Here is a 20,371-nt window from a genome sequence, read left to right on the forward strand (position 1 = left end):
ACATCTTTTGAGTAGTAATGCCACTTATTATATAAATACCTACTATATATACCTAATAATTACAAAAAAAAAACAATATTTTTTTTTTAATTTTACATAGTGAGAATATAACCATTTCAGCATAAACAGAAAGTGACACTTGCCGGGATATGTTTTGTTAATTTATTGTTAAAACTTGGATCAATTCTCCGAATGATTAATGATGAATTCAGATAACAAGATTGCATTTTTTGTTGAATTATGTCGAAGTAATCTGACCTTGTGATGCAATTTCATAAGAATATTATCAGCATTCGAAAATACTTCTTCGATAATGTATGCTTATTCTTGTTCAATTAGGTAGGTATATCTATCAAAAACAACACACAGATTTATTATAAAACAAATAAAATATTGCTGAATATTCTGAAGTCAGTCTTTACTTTGTCCTATTTCTACTTCTAAAATCAATAGTGATCAACGCCAAAATATTACAAAAAGCTGCCCAAAAATCGCGCTCATCGCTCTGTGACTGTACAGTATAATGATAGTAAGTATTTGGAAACAAAACAAAAATATTGATAAAATCGTTGGAAAAGGGAATGTCGGAGAAAAGAAAAATGCCATGGCTATGGAACCTCTGGAAATGGATAGGAATAGCGACGCTGTTATCTCCGTCATCAAGGATGATATACGTGCTAGTGGCCAGTCGTCTGATGTCTACCTTACCACCGGTGCAAACAAGAGTTTGTCTATTGTGTCTTGATTATCCACGATCGACGGGCTAAGAATACCCTGAACTCCAATGCTGCCATAGCATTGCAGTTGTCGAAAGTACCCAGGAAAACGCTCAGATGAGAAAGAGAAAGAGTAAAATAATAATATCTATATCCGAAGTGACTAAAACACAATTGATTTTAAAAATGCAACAAAAGAGTAAGAGTGTAGCAGAGGAAGTTTTAGCGACTTCTAGTTTGAGTGGAGAGGTATTAATCCCGAATTAAATTACCTATTAATCCCGAAATTATTTAAACAATGGTAAAACAAAAGCATGTGGGTCATTGATGAACTTTAACTGCATAAAAAGAAAGTCAATTGGTGTCGTGCGTAACATTAAAGATGCCGATCCTCAATTGACTGCAATGAGCTCTTCCGTCGCCATCTGTTGACGTAAATGGTAAACAAAAACTAATTGCTGTGGCCTTTGCCTCAATAACCCATTGTGTGCTAAATTTGACCCGAGTTGTGTGAAATTCCACAAATTCGAAAATTGCTTCGCAGTCGGATTAATTGTTATTATTGCTATGGGAATCTGAAGATTATATTTATCTTGTGTTGTACTTGTGTAAATTTGTTGCAACTCACAAGCTACAGTTATATAGATATTTTTCTTTTTATTTGAAGGAATGTCTTGGTTTTTTTAGACATATTTTAACTAAGAGAAATGAAAAAAAAATATTTGTTCATTCACTTTTGTCCATACAAAAAATTTCAAAAACCTTTATACTCAGCATAAAGTAATCTTTACGAGCTTGAGTCAATTATCAAAACGTCTAATCAAAGGGTAACTAAACAAGCCGAAAGTTTCATAATAACTCATAACAAACAAACTAATATAAAAGAAGCTATTACAAACCACGATAATTATACATCGACAATTAAAGAACCTTGCTATTTCTTTGAACAACACGAAGAAAATGAAATGAGAAATACATTTGACGGAGATTTGAAGCCTGTGTCCAAACTGTAGATAAAACAAATTCAAATTGACCTTCAGAGTACAAACCAATGTCAGTAGACAATGATGCTGATCTTAAGATTAAATGGATGTAAATTCCTTACGCTGCTTTATCTTAGATCCAACTATTCGTTCTCATAGTTCAAACATAGCAGGACGTAATAGAAATAATTTTGGTGTGTTAATAGCAGTCATTATGCAATTTACAAAGGTTTTTAAATAGAGATGTAATTACACTACAAGTATAGTAGTACAATCTAATATTTTCTGTGCAGTAATTAAATTAGAAAGTTTTTATGACAAAATAATTTAATATCATTAAAAATATATATTTTAGACGTTTGAGGTCATGATCAGATGAGGTCATCATCAATGATCAAGGACTCATTTTAACTAAAAAATTCTATACCATTTGACCACCACATAAAAATACCTATGGAATTTTGAAACATAAGCAATTATAATTACAACGAACATACACAACAATAAGGTTAGTAGGTATATAGTTGGAATTTGGAAAGCAGTAAAGAAATTATCGATAAAAAACTAGGTAATGCGCCAAATAAGAATGTACCTACCGCAAGCATTGAAGTCACAGAATTTGAAATAAATAGGAAAATTTCTTTGGGAATTTTTAAGTAAAAAAGAAGTATAACCCCCAAATTATTTAGATCTGACTGAGAAGACACGAAAATGGACTTTCAAAACACTGCTAATTAGGGTTCCGATTGATTGATCACCATAAACATAATGGTGCGATGGACTGACAGAAAGGTCGTCCGAATGACGTAAGTTTTAATTACAAACTTTGCATCTTTAGATAAACTGTCAAGTGTGAGAGGTATTGTGGGTTCGTGATGAGATTGTAGACCTTGAAAATTTGTTTTGAAGCACCATGCAGATAGTTGATGGGATTTACGAAAATATCCATTATCATCATAATCATCTAGAAAATAAAGTTCATTTTTCAGTCAGAGATACATTTTTTTGAGTTACTATGGTCTTCGTAATAGTTTTGTAGTTAGGCGAAATTCTAATGACATTTTGCATAATTCCAACAAAGTCGCAAATCTACCTGTGACTGCGATCTAGTTTAAACAAGCAACGAGTCATGACTAAGTGATTTCAAAACATGAAAGTCGTCACAAGTGAGATGAATTGGCTAATTAAGAGACAAAGAGACGAGCAGTAACAAATTAGAAGACATCTGTTGATTCACCGGCACTAAAGTCTGCTAAATAATGAAGTGCTCTTTTTTATAAGTATGTCTTTGTTGGGCGCATATTTGGTTGCTATTACTTTGTTGTTTATATTTTCACCTGTTATGTGAGCAAGTGGTATTTTGCCTTAAGCTTCTATAAAATATTTAGCTCCAAATATTGTATCAATGTTAATTATTTTCTTTCATCATCATTTCAGCCTCTTTGTGCCCACTGCTGAGCATAGCCCTCTCTTCGCGTATGCCAACCTCCTCTGTCCTGTGCCTCTCTCATCCATGTACAACCTGCGACTTTTATTTTCTTTGTTGTAAACGAATTTTTCCAAGTTTCTGCAATGACTTTGGCTTCATAAGAATCTTAGCTAATCTTCAAAGTTTTCATTTATATTGAAATTAATACTTATTCTGCAAAATTATTTCAATGAACAAAGCAATTACTCAAATTTAGATTTAAATTATATATTAATAATATTTATTTGCGATTAAGTAGCCACAACCATATTGGTCACAATAGCTCGTTATCGTAAATGTGTGCGACGTGCGTGTTACTTAATATCTGTAAATGAATATCCTATATAATTAACTGGTTCTTAATTACACTTGTCTAACATTGGAATGGTGATTTATGGCGTGGCTTTATAATTTGGCCAGTTTTTATTGGTGAAAGGTTCTGTCCGGTTTCATTACTATCAACATTACGAGACGCAGTAATTACGTTTAGTTTTTCTAATGAAATTGGGTTTTTTAAAGCTTTATTATTACGTTAACAGTACGTTAACTAGCATCAATTGCTAAGAAAACGTCAGGACAATTGAAGCTAGGTCACCGTGCACTGCCTGCTTTAGAAGACGTGAGAGCTTCGCAATACAAATGTTATTTATTGCCAAAAGAGAGAAATATACACAAAAATAAAATAGAAAAGGCACAAGGTGAACTTATCGCTAAAGCAATCTCTTCCAGTCAACCTTAGTAATCCGTCCTTACCTTAATAGTGGATAATGTAAAAAGCAGTAAATAATTGGTGAATTAATGCCAATGTAAACAAAGGAGACTAAAAAAGTTTATGCAATGAACATTTGCGTGATATTATTACAAGGTGAAATGTATTAAATTCAATTTTGTTCTTCCAGATTGTACCGCCCATAGATGACACCAGGATTTGCAGGTATTAGTGGAAGAACATCCTGTAACGATGCTTTATCATTCCATAATTCAGTACAGTTGTCCGTAATTAATAAATAAATTAGGGTTATCGATAACCCATAAAACTTAATTATAATTTCTCTCCCTTATCTACTGATAATTAAATTTTATGTTTCTGTTGACTACTTTATGTTATCAAAACATGATTATTCAAATAATACCACTTCGAATCAACACATACTCGTTTGTATTTTGTTTACTTTCCACGCCTCAATTTAAGTAAGAAAGAATTCGAAAGTATTTAACGCGTCAATTCCACATATTTTTATTTATTTTGTATAACAGTCATTATGCAAAATTTTGTATACAAGATTGAAATGAACATATTCAAGATTATGGATAGCTATCCATAATTATCCATAATCTTGAATATGTTCATTAATAGAATAAGTACTTTATCCATCCATAAAAAATGCTGCGCCCCAGCGGGACGTTTAAATGGATGTTGATGATGATGAAGATTATAAGACAAAAGTAGTAGGACAAAGTTACATACTATAATGTTAAACAATGTCGATACCTATAATACTAAAACTGATAAAAAAAATACTAAAACAAAACGGACAAATAGATACAACATTCTAAAAAAAGCTAAATTTGCGATTAAAAATATTGATTATGTGTGTTATACATATATGTCATGTTATGTATATAAAAGTAACAGATAATTTTAAAGTTTGTGATGACGTAACTTCTTATATTTAAATCATTACAATAATAAGAATGACAATAAGAGTTTTTACATCTATGGCCTTGTCCGAGATTACCTCGCGGTCTATTTCCATTGATTTCTTATGTGAGATAAAAACACAACTGGAGTAACATCGACTATATGTTTAGTTTATAGTGACTAAAAGTTTTTATTTGACCCTGGGATACAATTAGTATAGAATATAGTTACATTTGATTGATTTTTATTGTCAGTTTCAACCTTTAGGACCAATATCGAATTGACAAAATTGACACGTGCAAGATTTTTTCATAGAGAATATTAATTTCTTTAGAAAGCTTGTAATGCAACTAAAATAGCATCTCATAAATAAAGTACCTATTTTTTATTAGATTGATTATCTGAACCTTATAAACAAAGGTGATACAACCAAACTTGATGCTTTGACTGAACGGATTACGATTTGGTAGACGAGCAATGATGAAATCACTTAGCAATAGTACTGAAACTGCTTTGGTCACAAACTTTCTGTTTAATTAAACATATTCTGACAAAATAGACGATTCGACATCTAAAAGGACATAAAAATCTCGTAAAACGAAACTCCAGTGCTGCAAGCGTGTCCTAAATCTTACTCAAAGACTCTATTCACACCAACAGGCCTTGGGCAGGCTACGTAAACAATAAAAGTAGGATACTGTCCTACATTCTTTCAGTGCTAAATGGAGGTAGCTCTACGGCTTCCGCTGGAGTTAATTGGGGTGTGAATATGCCAGAATCGGGTCACGAGTTTGAAGAAACCTTTGAGATAACCACAGCTATAGCAATAGTAACCCGAATTTAACTCAAGACATGAAAAAATGTCCATAGATCTAAGGGCATATTAGAACAAAGTTGAGGTTTTAGTGGCAGTTAATTGTGTTTTTGTTTTTAATTTCTGTTTGGAATTGGCTGACCCATGCGTCAACTCGTGAACGGGTGCTGCCAGAGGGAACTGGTCATCTCGTTTGTCATATATTTTTGTGTAAGTTAATTGTGTAATATATATAATCAGCACTCTGATCACAATCATAACCTGTTTTGATATACTTTTTGACTATGTACATTGATATATTATTAGAAAAAAAAATGTAAGAATCAATAATGTAAGCAGTAAGCCTTCTGGCATGATAGGGACCAACACTGTTCAAATGAGTTTCTTTCGGCATTTCTTCTCAGCAGTGGTCGTTCCGATATGCCAGTAGTTTGTAGCTTGTGAGAAATAACTATTTAATATAAAAAATTACGTGAAAATGTGCTTGTGAAGGTCTAATTTCTGAATAAATTATTTGAATTTGGATATTTGTAAATTTAATCATACCAGGACGAAACTTACAAAACAGTTTCTCGTTCTTCAGTGGAAATATTCAAACCAAGACTATTGTCTAGTCTACTATTGTCTAATGTTACTTTCTCCATCCAAATTTCAGTCACTAATAGAACCTCAGTTTTGACCTCAATCTATCACATGTCCCATTAGCGTCAAACCAATCTGTGACTGGACCAAAAATATAACATTTCCTTATGTCAAAACTTTATCAAGAAATCTGAAAAGCATGGGAATAAATTAAGTTTTGTTGTGACAACAAGAGAATTCAGTTTCGCTTGTAATTTTAGCATGATTGTCGTGCACTTAAGAGTGAAACATAAGACCTAGATCTTAAAGTGTGTTTTTAATTGATAATGAAAGTTTTTAAGGCCAAATGCGACAATCCTATTGTATACTTCCTGATACAGATATACTGGATTTATCAACTGGTTATGTAGATTGGATTAATTGTTCGTATTCGAATTCGGGTCCTGCAGATCTAATCTTTCAATGCCGTTGTCTCGAATTAATTTCTCTCGATTTCTTTTCATCGAATAAATCTGTTCGTTTTGTTTTGTTATACGTTGTTTTATTTGGAATACCTACCCACTATATGTTAGATCCTTAGTTCCATATGCAAATGTGCATTTTGACTGATACTTTTCACTGTCTACTTTTTAAGTTTAGCTGTTCATAGAACATTCAACAACGAAACTCTAGTCTCACAGTCGACGTCTTTGTTTAAAATTGTTTTCGAATACAGTAGTACTCAATTTGCCATATAATGTAGCTAAAATGTTCAAATAGCAACTGATTATGCCCCCATTTCTAGATTTCTTTTATCATTTACATACATGCGTTGCGTCTCGTGATGCAAAAACATTGACGATGTAATTTCCACCGTCCTTATCACCGGTGAGTGTTCGATATATCTATTTTATTATCATACACAAACAGATAATGTTCATGTTCTAGAAAAGTTTATGACGTCTATAAACGAGGCAATGTAGGCAAAGAAAACATAGCTACTCTGGTTTCTGAGATTTTTGCATTTATGTTACGCAAAGAATATTGAATAAAAAATAAACTCGTGTTAAATAGAAAGTTTGAAACGAAACTGGGCCTAAATATCACAGATATAAGAACTTCAATGTAATGTTCATATATCTGTGCAAAAAATTATTTGGAATCTGTGTGGCCAGTCAGTGTGAGTTTTTGCCTTGCTGTGTCATATCCTATGAATTCTTAATTTGAACATATTAAAATACTTTTTATGAATTGTCTACATTACAAGAATTGACGATCATTAATCTAAGAAATATAATCTTACAGTATATTTATTAAGTTAAACCACACTATTAGTTTTGTAAAATCCTTCAGTTTATCAAATTTTGAGTCATTATTTGATTACTTGATATTTGTTTAAGATAATTTGTTGATAAAAACTGACGGTCACCCGAAGGACTTCTCGCATTTACTTAACCTACTTTACTGAAAGTTGTTTAAATTTGTGTCTTGTTTGAAGAAGACGGGAGGTTTTTGTCGGTTTCTGTGTCACATTTTCGGCAAATTTGTTTGTTGGTTGGTTGGACGAGAAGGACGTTAAATTTACGAATTGTTTGGCTACAAGATCTTCAAGATAAACAATCAGAATTTATTTTTGATGAGAAGTCGAATAAATTACATTCTTAATAATGTCCTAAAATCCAGGTCTAGCGCCTTTGGCTCTGCTTATATTTTTATTCATAAGCTAAAAAGTTCTAATTTAACTTTGATGAACTTAAATGACGACCTCGGTGGCGCAGTGGTAAGCTTCTTGCCACTGAACCGAGAGGTCCCGGGCTCGATCCCCGGTCGGGTCATGATGGAAAATGATCTTTTTCTGATTGGCCCTAGTCTTGGATGTTTATCTATATATGTATTTGTTATAAAATATAGTATCGTTGAGTTAGTATAACACAGTTCGAGAACTTACTTTGGGGCTAGCTCAATCTGTGTGATTTGTCCTAATATATTGGTTTATTTAACTTTGAGATAAGATAAAAAATACAAGAAAAATTAAGGGTATTAAAAATATTCAGAAAGTATACCAAGTACTGTGTAGTAAATTCTGTAACGCTCAATATTTTCGACCAGCATGCATTCGTTTAGCCTCGTTTTTTTTTCTCGCTCCCGTGGTAACAGGGCAGGTGTGCATTTTTGTGCATCCGTTTCTAAAGGATACGTATCTCATTCTGACTGCGGGCGGCGAACGGAGGAAATACAAGACGGAGACTACGCTATGTAGGTACATAGCGTAGTCTCCGTCATAGTCGTAGTATGGAAAAAAAAAGGTTTTTTTTTTAATGAGACTTAAAGCGTATGTGGCAAAGTTGGCGTCAGAAAGCGCAGCGTAGATAAGATTGGCGTAAACAAAAGTAGGTCTATATCCAGCATTGGGTCACAGAGGCCTTATGGTGATAATGAAGACAATAATATAATATGAAACAACATATATTTTTTTTTACAATACAAAGACGTAGAAAATAAATGATACTGATTTATCAACGCTTTTGCCTCTTTCCATAAATTAAAATGTAATGAAAACAAAAACAAAATTAAATGAACCGGACCCGAAACCGAACCCGGAATTTTGATGAAATGAAAATGCAATTAAAAAAATTAAAAAATTAATATTAAAAAAAATAATGAAGCAATTACATGTTCGGAATTTTGCTGATGAATTTGAACCTATGAAAATGCGAACTAGCACTAGTTCGCATTTCAGTTTATTTCTAGTACAAAATGTAGCTCATTACATGCTTGGGCTCTCTGCCGTATCTCCTTTGCATGCACAGAACGCCAGATGGCGTTTACCCCAAATGGGCACTGGCATTCTAGTTGCCATGATTTCGTTTTTGATATTCTGTTGACTGTACTTTAAAATACATTTGTTGAAATTTTGTGAGGCAACTGATTGGATATTGCAAAAAAACCAAATCCATAATGTGCACTTGCATTTTATTTATGCCTTCGCATAGTTCTACTTAATTTTTTTTTGTTTTAACTATGTGGGTAATTATGGTCAGATTTCAAGTTTTGCAATTAAACTTATAACCGATTTATTGATTTTATCACAATTATTGTTGAATTGTATTATTGTCGGCCTCGGTGGCGCAGTGGTAAAGTGCTTGCCTCTGAACCGAGAGGTTCCGGGTTCGATCCCCGGTCGGCCGGATTGGCCTGGGTCTTGGATATTTATCTATACATGTATTCGTTATAAAATATATAGAGTAGCGTTGAGTTAGTATCCCATAACACAAGTCTCGAACTTACTTTGGGGCTCTCAATCTGTGATTTGTCCTAATATATTTATTTAATTTAGCATTTAACACACTCTGAAAGAAAACGAAATCTAAATCTGAAAATATGATGTAATCTGCTTTATATTTCTTCTTGGATATTCTTAATTTTTTTTATTGAATAGGTTTTTTTAAATTAGTTTTAATTAATTGTTTTTCTCTTACTTATCAGTTAACATTCTTCTTGACTTTCGCAATGTTTATTATTTCGTTCGATATCTTTCAAAAACTTACATTATATATGTTATGTTTGCGTAAAATATGAACTGATATATATAACCGTATATGTAACAAGATAAGTAAGTATGTATTGCCTTGAAACGGCCATTTTTGTAGCGAAAGGGAATCAAACGACGTATGACCTTACATGGACAAATAAAGTTTTTATTTAATTACTTATTTAATGTTCACTTATTAACGGCCAGGGTTTATTACGAATTATGTATTTATACAAATCGCTGAGAACATTAAAAAGTGTTGTTCAAATTATAATAATTACACATTGCGTATGTAATATGCTATATCAAATATAATATACGTAATTTTAAATTAGTCAACTAATAACTTTTAAACATGCAATGATCAGTTTTGTTAACTTATAAATTCATTCTTCCCTATATTTTGTTGTTGTTGTTGTGGAGTGACCTTCATTTTAATTCTTACGGATTTTGATGCGGGATTTTTAATAGATACTTATACTGTGATTGAAAAGAAAGGCTTAGATTATAATTTATAGTTTTAATCGAGCGAGGCCAGGACGAGCCGCTGGTATTAGAGAAACACTTTAATTTTGACACTTGAACTTACTTTTAATAAGTAATCATTTTAAAGTTAAACGCACACTATATATTTTTTTAATTTCATATTGTTTAATTTTCGAATTAGAAGTATGAATTATAATATCTTTGTAGACCGAAAATATTTTAATTCATATTTCTAAACTAGTATTTAATATTTCGTTTGTTTATTTACCTACAAAGATGCAAAATTGTATCTTCTGAGAAGGTAAACGAAATCTTAAATCAGCAATACCATTACTTTCCTACACCTGATTTTTCTTATTTATCCAAAGATAAGAAATTAGAACTTTAAAGACAAAGGAAATAAAGTTGATAATCTAGAATTATCACTTCATTACCGTGAGAATGTAGTAAGGATGTTCTAATTGTGATCGATTGGATACATCCTCAATTACTCCTGTCACTTCTACGTACGTATAAGCGATACGTTTTGCAAAAATAAACGTCGGGCAAATTTTAAAATTGTTACATCCTACACATAAAACTGCTAAGCAATGAAGGATCTTTAGCTCACAGAAATAAGTTCGTTAAAACGATACGACTATACGACTTTATTTAGTGCCGTAATTTTGAGATCTTCTGATCTCAAAATTACGGCACTAAATGAAGTCCCTTCAGAGCGCTTACAGCTTAAGCCACATCAGCTGTTCTATGATTTCTAATATACATAAGAGAAATCTAAGAGTACGCCAAACTGTCAACGCAATAAAGTTGATAAATAAATAAAACTTTCTATCTACACAGCTGCAAGGATTAATTAAACCTATCGAAAGAGTAATCCTGTCAGGGTATAACGTTTTTGATTAAAATTAGATAAAGAAAATGCACCAATTGAAACAGGAGAGATTGTATTTGCTTACAGAAGTTAGTCTCTGAAAACCGGTATCGCTAGGTAAGTTATTTGATAATTTATCTTGTGATACGTATATAACCAAGTGAATTTCGATCACAAAAAATATACTGTATATAGTATTTCGGAGAATCCCTATCGGAAATATTTAAAAACTTCGAAGAATTTGACTTCACGTATAAGGAAAGTCTGTATTGACAACTAAACAATGCGCGAGGTTATTCGAAAATACTATGACAGAATATTAACAACAATTTTGTAAGAATAGCGGAAATAACTTCAAGGTAACGCGAAAGAAATTTTGAATGATCAAAAGCTTTTTTGATAATCATAACTTTGATTGCTATGAAATAATTACAACGCATCATTGGGTTTGCACACTTTATATCATCTTGGTACTAATAGAATTTATCAAATTTAAGCCAAATATTGGTTTAGCCTTCACTAATCAACCTATGAAAGAAGAAATGCTTACGTCATACCAATTTTTCAAAATTCAATTTCCATTCCAATTTCGCACACAAATTTCAATTCAAAATTTGTGTGTGAGAATGTTTCTTCTGCATCCTCTAGATTTTGTACGTGGTTTGAGTTCGCGAGTAACCCCATATTTTTTAATTTTTTTTTGATGAGTTAATATAATGTATGTGGCATGTACCTAATATAAATATTGTATGTAATATAGATAAATAATAAGTTTTTATTGTTTGTGCTCGTCGAGATAATTACTGTTAATTGTAAAATTTTAAGTTTCTCAGTAAGTGAATACCTTGTATTTTTTGAGAAATAAATCCTTTAAACCTATTGTGAAATGTTACTTTATTAATTTTGACATACATGAGGTACTTAATGTCCTATTAGCCATCAATTCAATCGTTGTATAGCAAATAGCGCCCGCTTTGAGTTAATAGAAACAGCAATTCTGTTGCTCTCTATTCAGTTCTATTCATTCGAATCTAGTACCAGTTGAGCCACAAAACCTCTTTAGAACTTTGTAGAGTGTGACGAGGTAAATTCTTGATCTGAAATCCTTCACGTTTAGTGACACACTAAGCAACGTCTTATGGTAATCTGTGTCTCATCTCGATGGCTAACTGTTCTTTTACAATGCGATGTTTTGCTTTGCTACGTCAAACAGTCATTCATCAATTTATATACTTGTGCGTTATATATTTTACTTGCCTATTGATTTAAGACAATAGTCTTTTCAATAACTTGATATGGATCTATAGAATGGTAGATGTTTCTTAGACCGAAACAAATGGTCCGGATGAGACAATCGCTACAATACTTCGGTTTCCGTTACAATGTTGACTTTAGTTGGTCGGTCACACAAATGTATGTCAAAACTTGCTTATAATACATTTGCAGAAAAATATCGAAATACCTTCATGTTTTTAAACAATTAAATTTAAGCATTGCTTAATATGTTTTCGCGCTGAAATTTTCTTTAGAACATCAATGAATTTATTTAGCCTAGTAAGTTTTTCCATGTATGTGTTATCTGTTATAGAATGATTTCGCGGAAGATTGTTACACAATGAGAGCACTGGCCAGTTTCTAGATTATCAGTATCTTTGTTACTGTCGCGATCTAATCTCGTCAACTGTTATCAGTTTCAAGCATTTGCTTCGCACTTTCTTTATTATCCACAGTAATTCTTTCAACTTTATTTTTGAAACTATTCTTTGATGTATCTAAAATAATTTTAGCTTTTATATCTGCGAGTATAAAATTACTCACGGGAAGGAAATGCTAAGCACGTTCTTGATTTGTGTCGGGAATGTCGTTGGTTTTAATATGGATTTGAGTCATGAGTTTGTGCCGAAAGATAATTACTTACAGCTTTAGAATAACCGCTGCCGGCGCTGCCATCTGAAGAGTTGCTCAACCTCCTCTCACTGTTAGAGGCCGGCGGCGACCACGCTGATCCACTGTCGGATGGCATTTTGACCACTTTACCACAAAAACTGTCTCACATCATAGCTGACCAGCAGCCGATAATCACCATTAACGTGTTATTTTAACCGTTACACAACACTGTCACTTCACTATCGGTTCGCGCAGTCCATTTTACGCGTCGTCTTTACCTGTGGAAGAAAAAAGGGAATTAGACACGTCTTCACAAAATATAGACCTAAAAACCTCTCATTTTTATTGTTGTACCCCTCAGGTAAGAAACCCGTAGTAATAAAAGCTGTGTTGAAATGTAATGATATTTCAAAAGTTAAACTCAGTGTAGACTAAGAATTGCCTACTAGATGATCTAAGATAATGCACGTAAAAGCAATATCAAATTTAAAAGTCTTGCACAACCATACAAATGTAAAGCAACACGCGTCTAATCAAAAAGAAATGTTCACAACTCCGTCCGATTTTGTATCACAGACTAAGGCTTTCGCAAGTCTTATGTAACTAACACAAACATAACAAGGAGAGTGCGTTAATTACCCGAATGTAAAATTGCACGGTCGACTGATACACGGCAATAACACAGGACAATAAGGTTCACAATAGTTCGGATATTATTAAAATAACCGTTATTGTTTCACAGTACGCATGCGCTCGCTACGGCAGCGCTGTCAAGACTGACGCCTGACGGCTGCGAGCGAGGCACGGACGGCGGAGTTAGCGAAATGACAAGCAACGATAACAATTTCTTCATCGATAAATAACGTGATATAATTACTGTTGTTTTGCAACACTATGCGTTATTTTAACTCGAAAATATGTCGCTACTACATCTCCACGGCTGTGTTATGTGGGTTGCAGTGAAAAATAAACGCACCGGTCGATCCGTTCCGAATGCAATTTATTTATAAACTCATCTATTTTTAACGGACGAACTCTAGGGCTTTGACACAGAAAGGGAGAGTGGATTAAATATTGCTGGGACATTTTCTTATAATTAACCACCCAATTTCTTTTTGTCCATCTGTTCACTCTTCCGCGTGTTCTTTTTACGCACTAATTTTGCACTAAGTAGGTATGCCATGATAATTCTTGCTATCTGTTTGGGAAGATTTTGTACTTTCTAAAGTAAAACTTTATTCTGAATACTGAGGCTATTATCAAAACCAGTCATAAATTTACCTATACATTTTAGAATGTCTATCCGTGTATGTTACTTTTAATAATAGAAAAGTAACATACACAACTATATCTATTGCTTGATCAATTAAACTTTTAGTCTGATAACTTCAAAAAACCCTAAAAATCCAATGCAGTACGCATTGTACGATTCGAGAACATCACATAAAACAAAACTGATTGTAGTATGTCTTAAGATCACGTTTGTTTTGGAAAATAAATATTTTTGATTATGATTTTATTGATTTGTTTTCTTGTTGTTAAGGTATGTATATTAAAGCTATACAGGACTACTAGACCTAGACCTGCTACCTTGATTTTGGTTCCAAATGTTATAGTTTTATGGAAAGGGACTTCTATCAATAGATCTAGTAAGATGGTATGTATCATAATATTTAACAATATTACATTACTATAGTATCGTGCGCATTTATGCCTAGTGATTTAATATCATCTACAATTTTATAAACAAGGCTATTGCTTAGAATAGCGTAATTCCTATTTAAAATTCGTCATTAGATATTTTACACGGATCATTCATAGGTATTATAGATACGTGTAAACCTATATTGTTTACAAATACGGGAAGAAGTTGTTTAAAATAACATCATTATTATAAATAATTATCTCCGTAACATCTGCTCCTTCGTAGTTTACTCTAAACAAATAGACCACCCTAAGTTTAATTTTATTATTGTTCATAGCGTGTTTTGAATTTTCAATAACTATATTAATAGGTGTTTTCTTCTAAGAAATCTAGGATAAGTCTAACCTCGTAGCCACGAGGTTAAACTTATCCTAGATTTCTATCAATTCATATTATCAATTTCATAATTTTCATAGAACTTGTGAACTTGAGACTTCTTTCATTCTTCTTCGTCCATTACTTCTCTTAGTTTATTAAGGTTATTCCTACTCATACAAGCCTATTAATATTATAAATGCGAAAGTTTGTGAGGATGTATCTGTGTGTGTATGTTTGTTACTTTTTCATGCAAAATCTACTGGATGAATTGTTATGAAATTTGGTATGAAATAGGGTACTTATTATGCTGAAATTCCCACGAGAGCGAAGCCCTGGGGCGCAGCTAGTTATAAATAAATCCGAATATTTATGATGTGCTTTGAATAGCAGAGGTCGAATTCTTTGTAATTTTTAAAAACACACATGATTCCAAGATAATAATTTCGTTAAATCCACTTGATGTGAAGACACCGAGTCTGGTATGTTAATTTTTTTTTTACATTTTACGGCCTGCGCAAAAGAATATTTCCGACTACGGAATTAAAATAGTAAGAATACCATTTTAATTCTTCAATAAATCCTTTAGACATATCGTATGACCGTCTACAAGACAAAGAAAAAAGCAGAATATTAAAATTCCTACACTAAGTGTGTCTTTATAAGTTTAACTTGTGACATTTAAGTATCAGAGGCATGAGGAAGGATCGAGGTCATTTGGTAACATGTGTTTGTAATGTAAGAGGCACCAAACTAGTTTCAGATGAACACAAGAGCATTGGTGGTCCAGTTCATGAGAGGAAGCGAATTGAAGATGCCAACTCTGCGCAATATAGGGTTGTAGAAAAAGTTAAAACTAGATGTAGGTACATTACATATACTAGTAACTAGCTATTGTCCGCTGCTTCGCCCGCTTTAGTTTCTCTGCGAAAGCGGAATACATATTTTCACCCCCTATTTAGTCTTTTGGGGTTGATTTTCACTAGTAAAAATACCCCATGTTTGAATGGCAGCCTTTAACTATATGCATAACAAATCGATCCAGTGGTTTCGCCGTGTAAACGGAACAGACACATTAGCATTTAAAATATTAATTACGAATTATTTTTTTCTTTTTTTTTTTTTATAAAAATCAACCCCTATATAATGGGGCGTGAAAGTTTGTATGAAAATCATGTATGTTTAAAGTTCGCAGTAAATAATAGAAACTAAATAACTACCAAATCCTGTTTCTTAGCAGGTATTCAGCGTTTTCGGATAATAAAACATCACACGGCTTTCATCGTTTATCTTGCGAGAGATAAAGGAACTTAGACATCCGCGATGAACACTATGACATAGATTAAAAATAACATACATAAATTTTATGTGTACGTTGTAACACGGTTGCGATATTAATGATTGATTTAATGAGTCCTAGGCTCATTTAACAGCACACTAATACAGTTTTAAGAAATTGACAAGGGCAAATATTGAATTTCTCTATGTGTGTAAAATCCTTGGCGAAATTAAGTTTGTTGGTTACCTCTTCACGCTCTATCGACTCAAACAATCTTCTTCAAATTTTGCATACATATGGAGGACGTAGGCACCTTTATCCCGGAAAAATAACTGCTCCCGTGGGAAATCTATTAAAAACTAGTACAAGTACAAATGATAGCAGAAACTCGATGTTTTATCCCGAATCAAAGCTCCGGGACGCAGCTAGTATACTATATAAAAATGTTGGTTTTTACAACCATTTTGTAATTCATTTAGTAAAATATGTTAACTGTTAATAAATTCTGCATATTTGAGAAACATAATAACATGTTTTCTTCTCATATGGCATTTAAAGTTTAACGTGACATTCATCACAAAATTGATTGCCATTGCACATAATCTGCGATTAATATGGATAATATTGCTTATGATCTTTTTATATTTTTATCGGTGGCGCAGTGGTAAAGTGCTTGCCTCTGAACCGAAAGGTCCCGGGTTCGATCCCCGGTCGGGTCATGATGGAAAATGATCTTTTTCTGATTGGCCCGGGTCTTGGATGTTTATCAATATATGTATATGTTATAAAATATAGTATCGTTGAGTTAGTATCCCATGACACAAGTCTCGAACTTACTTTGGGGCTAGATCAATCTGTGTGATTTGTCTTAATATATTTATTTATTTATTAAGATTTATATTTTTTACGCATTAACAGTTTTATTTATTAAATTTTGTGAATATATTGTTAAGATTTATCGAAATATGTATCTAGTTTTGCAAGTTGTATTAATAATAATTTGACTTAGACATTTTAGATTCTTATGACGGCTCCACTGTCGTCGAACAGTTTTTGCCAAACTTTGGCAGATTCGGTATACGTTGCTGGTTTTTCATTGCGCTAAATAAAAGCTCTCATACAAATTGCGCAATGTTTTTGGTTGCTGGCGTTAAATACAAATACAAAGTGAATTAAGAGAAAAATAAAGTATGTTTGTATGCACATCAATGTCGTTTCACTATTTCCTTCGATTTTTAGCTTAAAGAAAATACCAATTTATTTATAAAACACTTATTTTACCTATTTATTAAAAAGTATTTGCTACATAAACATTAGAAAGGTCAATAGGTATCTCATTGCAACAGAGATAAAATTGATAATATACTACTAATATTATAATTGTGAAAGTTTGTGAGGATGAATGTGTGTTTGTTACGCTTTCACGTAAAATCGAATGGACGGATTGATAGGAAAATTGGTTACACGGGTAAAATATAACCTGGAATAAAACACAGATTGCTTTATATCCCGAAATTCCCACGGCAGCGAAGTCCTTTACCTACATTTGATAATGCAGACCAGCCATCTCTGTAACCCAAAAAAAATCTAGACAAATATATATTTAAAAATAAGAAAATACCGTATTTGCAACCCATTATGAGCCAAAAGCCAAACAAAAAGAATACTCTCACACTGATGTCACATTACTCAACCATTGCTCGACGATTCGTATCGATATCGTAATTGAGTGCAAGCGATTATAAAAAGATCGATTCATACGATACTTTCAATCGATTTATTGAGTCACACAGCAGTAATAAGGATGATTTCATATGTCAAAGTAATCATTACTGTGTACTCGGAGATCATTAAGTAATAAGTAATCGTTGATTAGACTTCAATTATTTTGTTCCATTGATTTCTAGGTATATTTACCGAATTACGCAAAATAAAAAAAATTGCGTCAAATATCTTGTGAATTTGTTGGATCTATGAACCGATCTGTATCATCTACTATAATATATTTGATATAGGTTTGCATGATTGTCTTTGCCACTAATTTACAAATGAAGAAGTAGTTTGGTTTCTTAGGCTGGTTATAATTTTTGTCTGTGAACTTTTATTGAAATGAGAGATAAATATTTATTACTATTTAACAAAAATATAAACAATTCCAATTAAGTACACAAAGAAGTGAATAGTAAAATAATTAATTAAACTTAATTTGTACTAATGAAATTATAGGGTTAATAATACTCTAACATAGCTTTTGATAGGTTTATAGAAACTTGTAAAATAAACACGAAAAACACAAAGTGTTTAGTAAAATTTTGGTTTTTATTAAAGCTAACTGGTCTTGATCGAACACGCAAATCTTTCGATTATACGTGAACCAATTCAACAAGTTGCGCTTCAAAATAGCAGTATTTTATGACAAAAACTGTATCATAACGGATCCCCCCACTAGGCGAGTGATGCCGACCAACGCACTTTTTGTGCCACGAGACGTGTTTATCAACAGATTGGAAGGAAATGAGTTTTAGGATCATCGTCAATAATTTCACAAATATCTCTCTCTTCGTCTTTCCTTGTTTTTAGTTGCGTTCGGCGTTGTGACGTCGCGCGTCGCGAAGCCCGGGGTCAAAGTAAAAAAATACTTAAAATTTTGAAGATTCAGCTGTAATTACTGCCGATTGCCAATTTACAAAATAAGAATCTGTAATTGGCATTAAGTTCCCTGTAAGATTAGATGTAATTTTTGTTCAAGTGCTGTTGATTCCAGAAAAAATTGCCTGCCAGATGTTAATTTTCTTTGGGAATGCTATGTATGCTATGACCAATTGTCTATTATCTGCCAAGGAGAAGGCGTTCTTCTATACATCAGTAATATAATTGTTTTCGATCAGTAGGTACTCGTGTTAGTTGCACTAAAAGCCTGTCCCACTAATTCTGACTATTAGCACTCACACTAGCGATTTCCCGAAACGAATTCCAAGGAAAGTGAGTCGAAGTCAACGAACCAACTCTTGCGTAAACTTTACTTAACTAATTAACTTATCTATGTATATTTAGGTGTATAGTTTATTCTCTAGACATCTCGGCTGGGACCAGTGACGGCTTCGTGTAAAATATTTTTAACTTATAAAAGTGAGTTGCAATTTTAACCTGCGCGCCCCACTGACGTTTAGACAAGAAGGCGTTCTTTAGATTTTTCTGCGTAGGTTAAAGTTAACTTCAAATTTGACGATGTAACCTACAAGTGTGCAAAAGTAATTGAATGAAATTTCAATAGCTAATTTTGGGCTCGTAAAAATTTATTCAGTGCACTAATAGACCATTTTTGGAATTCTGGAACAGATTGGGTCAATGTTAAACCTTTAAAAGATTTTTTTAAAGATATAGTGATTAAATTTATTTGTATGTATATATTTCAGCTGCACACGTGGCTTGGCCAGTGCAATTCAATTTTTTAAGAGAATCGTGGATTAAAACAGCCACAGACATGGGTCTTGAACGAGATAGCTCAAAGATGGTGCGAATTGTTACGCGCAAGAGAAGGAAAAATAGCAATGTACAGGGGAGGCCTTTGTCCAGCAGTGGGATACTTTGGGTAATTAAAAAAAAATACAATTCAGGTATATACCTGAACTGTATTTTTTTTTTTGATCTTGATGATATAAATAAAATAGTGATACTCGTGAAAATACTATGCAACTGAATAAAAATTACCATCTATTTTACTAAGTTCTCATTAAATTAATTTCTTCGTTTATCTGTGCCTCCATCGATAGATACTAGCAAACGTAGGTCTTATATAAATTTTACCAAGCTAATTATAGGAGTAAACGCATGCGCGAACACGAGAGGGAAACCTGGTGAAAATGCTTGTTTAGCGGCGTTTTCTAATAAATATCGCGGTAGGAAAGCGATAGACCCGATAATATTACCATCTTGTTTGATCTGTGGTGTTTTTTTTTTCTCATGGGGAAAGTTAGACCATTGTTTTGTATACAAAAATGATGTGAAATCAGTAGTTCCTTATAATAAATGCATCTACATATTCTACAGGATCAAAATCGGCTGATTTTCTTTCGCGATTTCAAGGTTGCTTCCATACGAAAAGTTGTTCA

The 20,371-nt window shown here is 32.7% G+C and overlaps 1 protein-coding gene across 5 annotated transcripts in view; it reads right to left on the reverse strand.

The window, feature by feature from the left end:
* Positions 1-20,371, reverse strand: part of smash (smallish) — a 149,817-nt gene that overhangs the window by 58,904 nt on the left and 70,542 nt on the right. For 4 of the 5 annotated variants that reach the window (XM_053759923.2, XM_053759925.2, XM_053759924.2 and 1 more), the window contains exon 3: positions 12,992-13,238. In XM_053759923.2, the coding sequence (XP_053615898.1) occupies positions 12,992-13,096 (105 nt within the window). In that variant the 5' untranslated portion in view covers positions 13,097-13,238. Of the gene's footprint in view, positions 1-12,991; positions 13,239-13,599; positions 13,757-20,371 lie in introns of those variants that run through there. The other variant, XM_053759922.2, reaches the window with a different exon arrangement.

This window comes from Plodia interpunctella, chromosome 19 (assembly GCF_027563975.2).
Source record: "Plodia interpunctella isolate USDA-ARS_2022_Savannah chromosome 19, ilPloInte3.2, whole genome shotgun sequence".
Lineage (NCBI taxonomy): Eukaryota > Metazoa > Arthropoda > Insecta > Lepidoptera > Pyralidae > Plodia > Plodia interpunctella.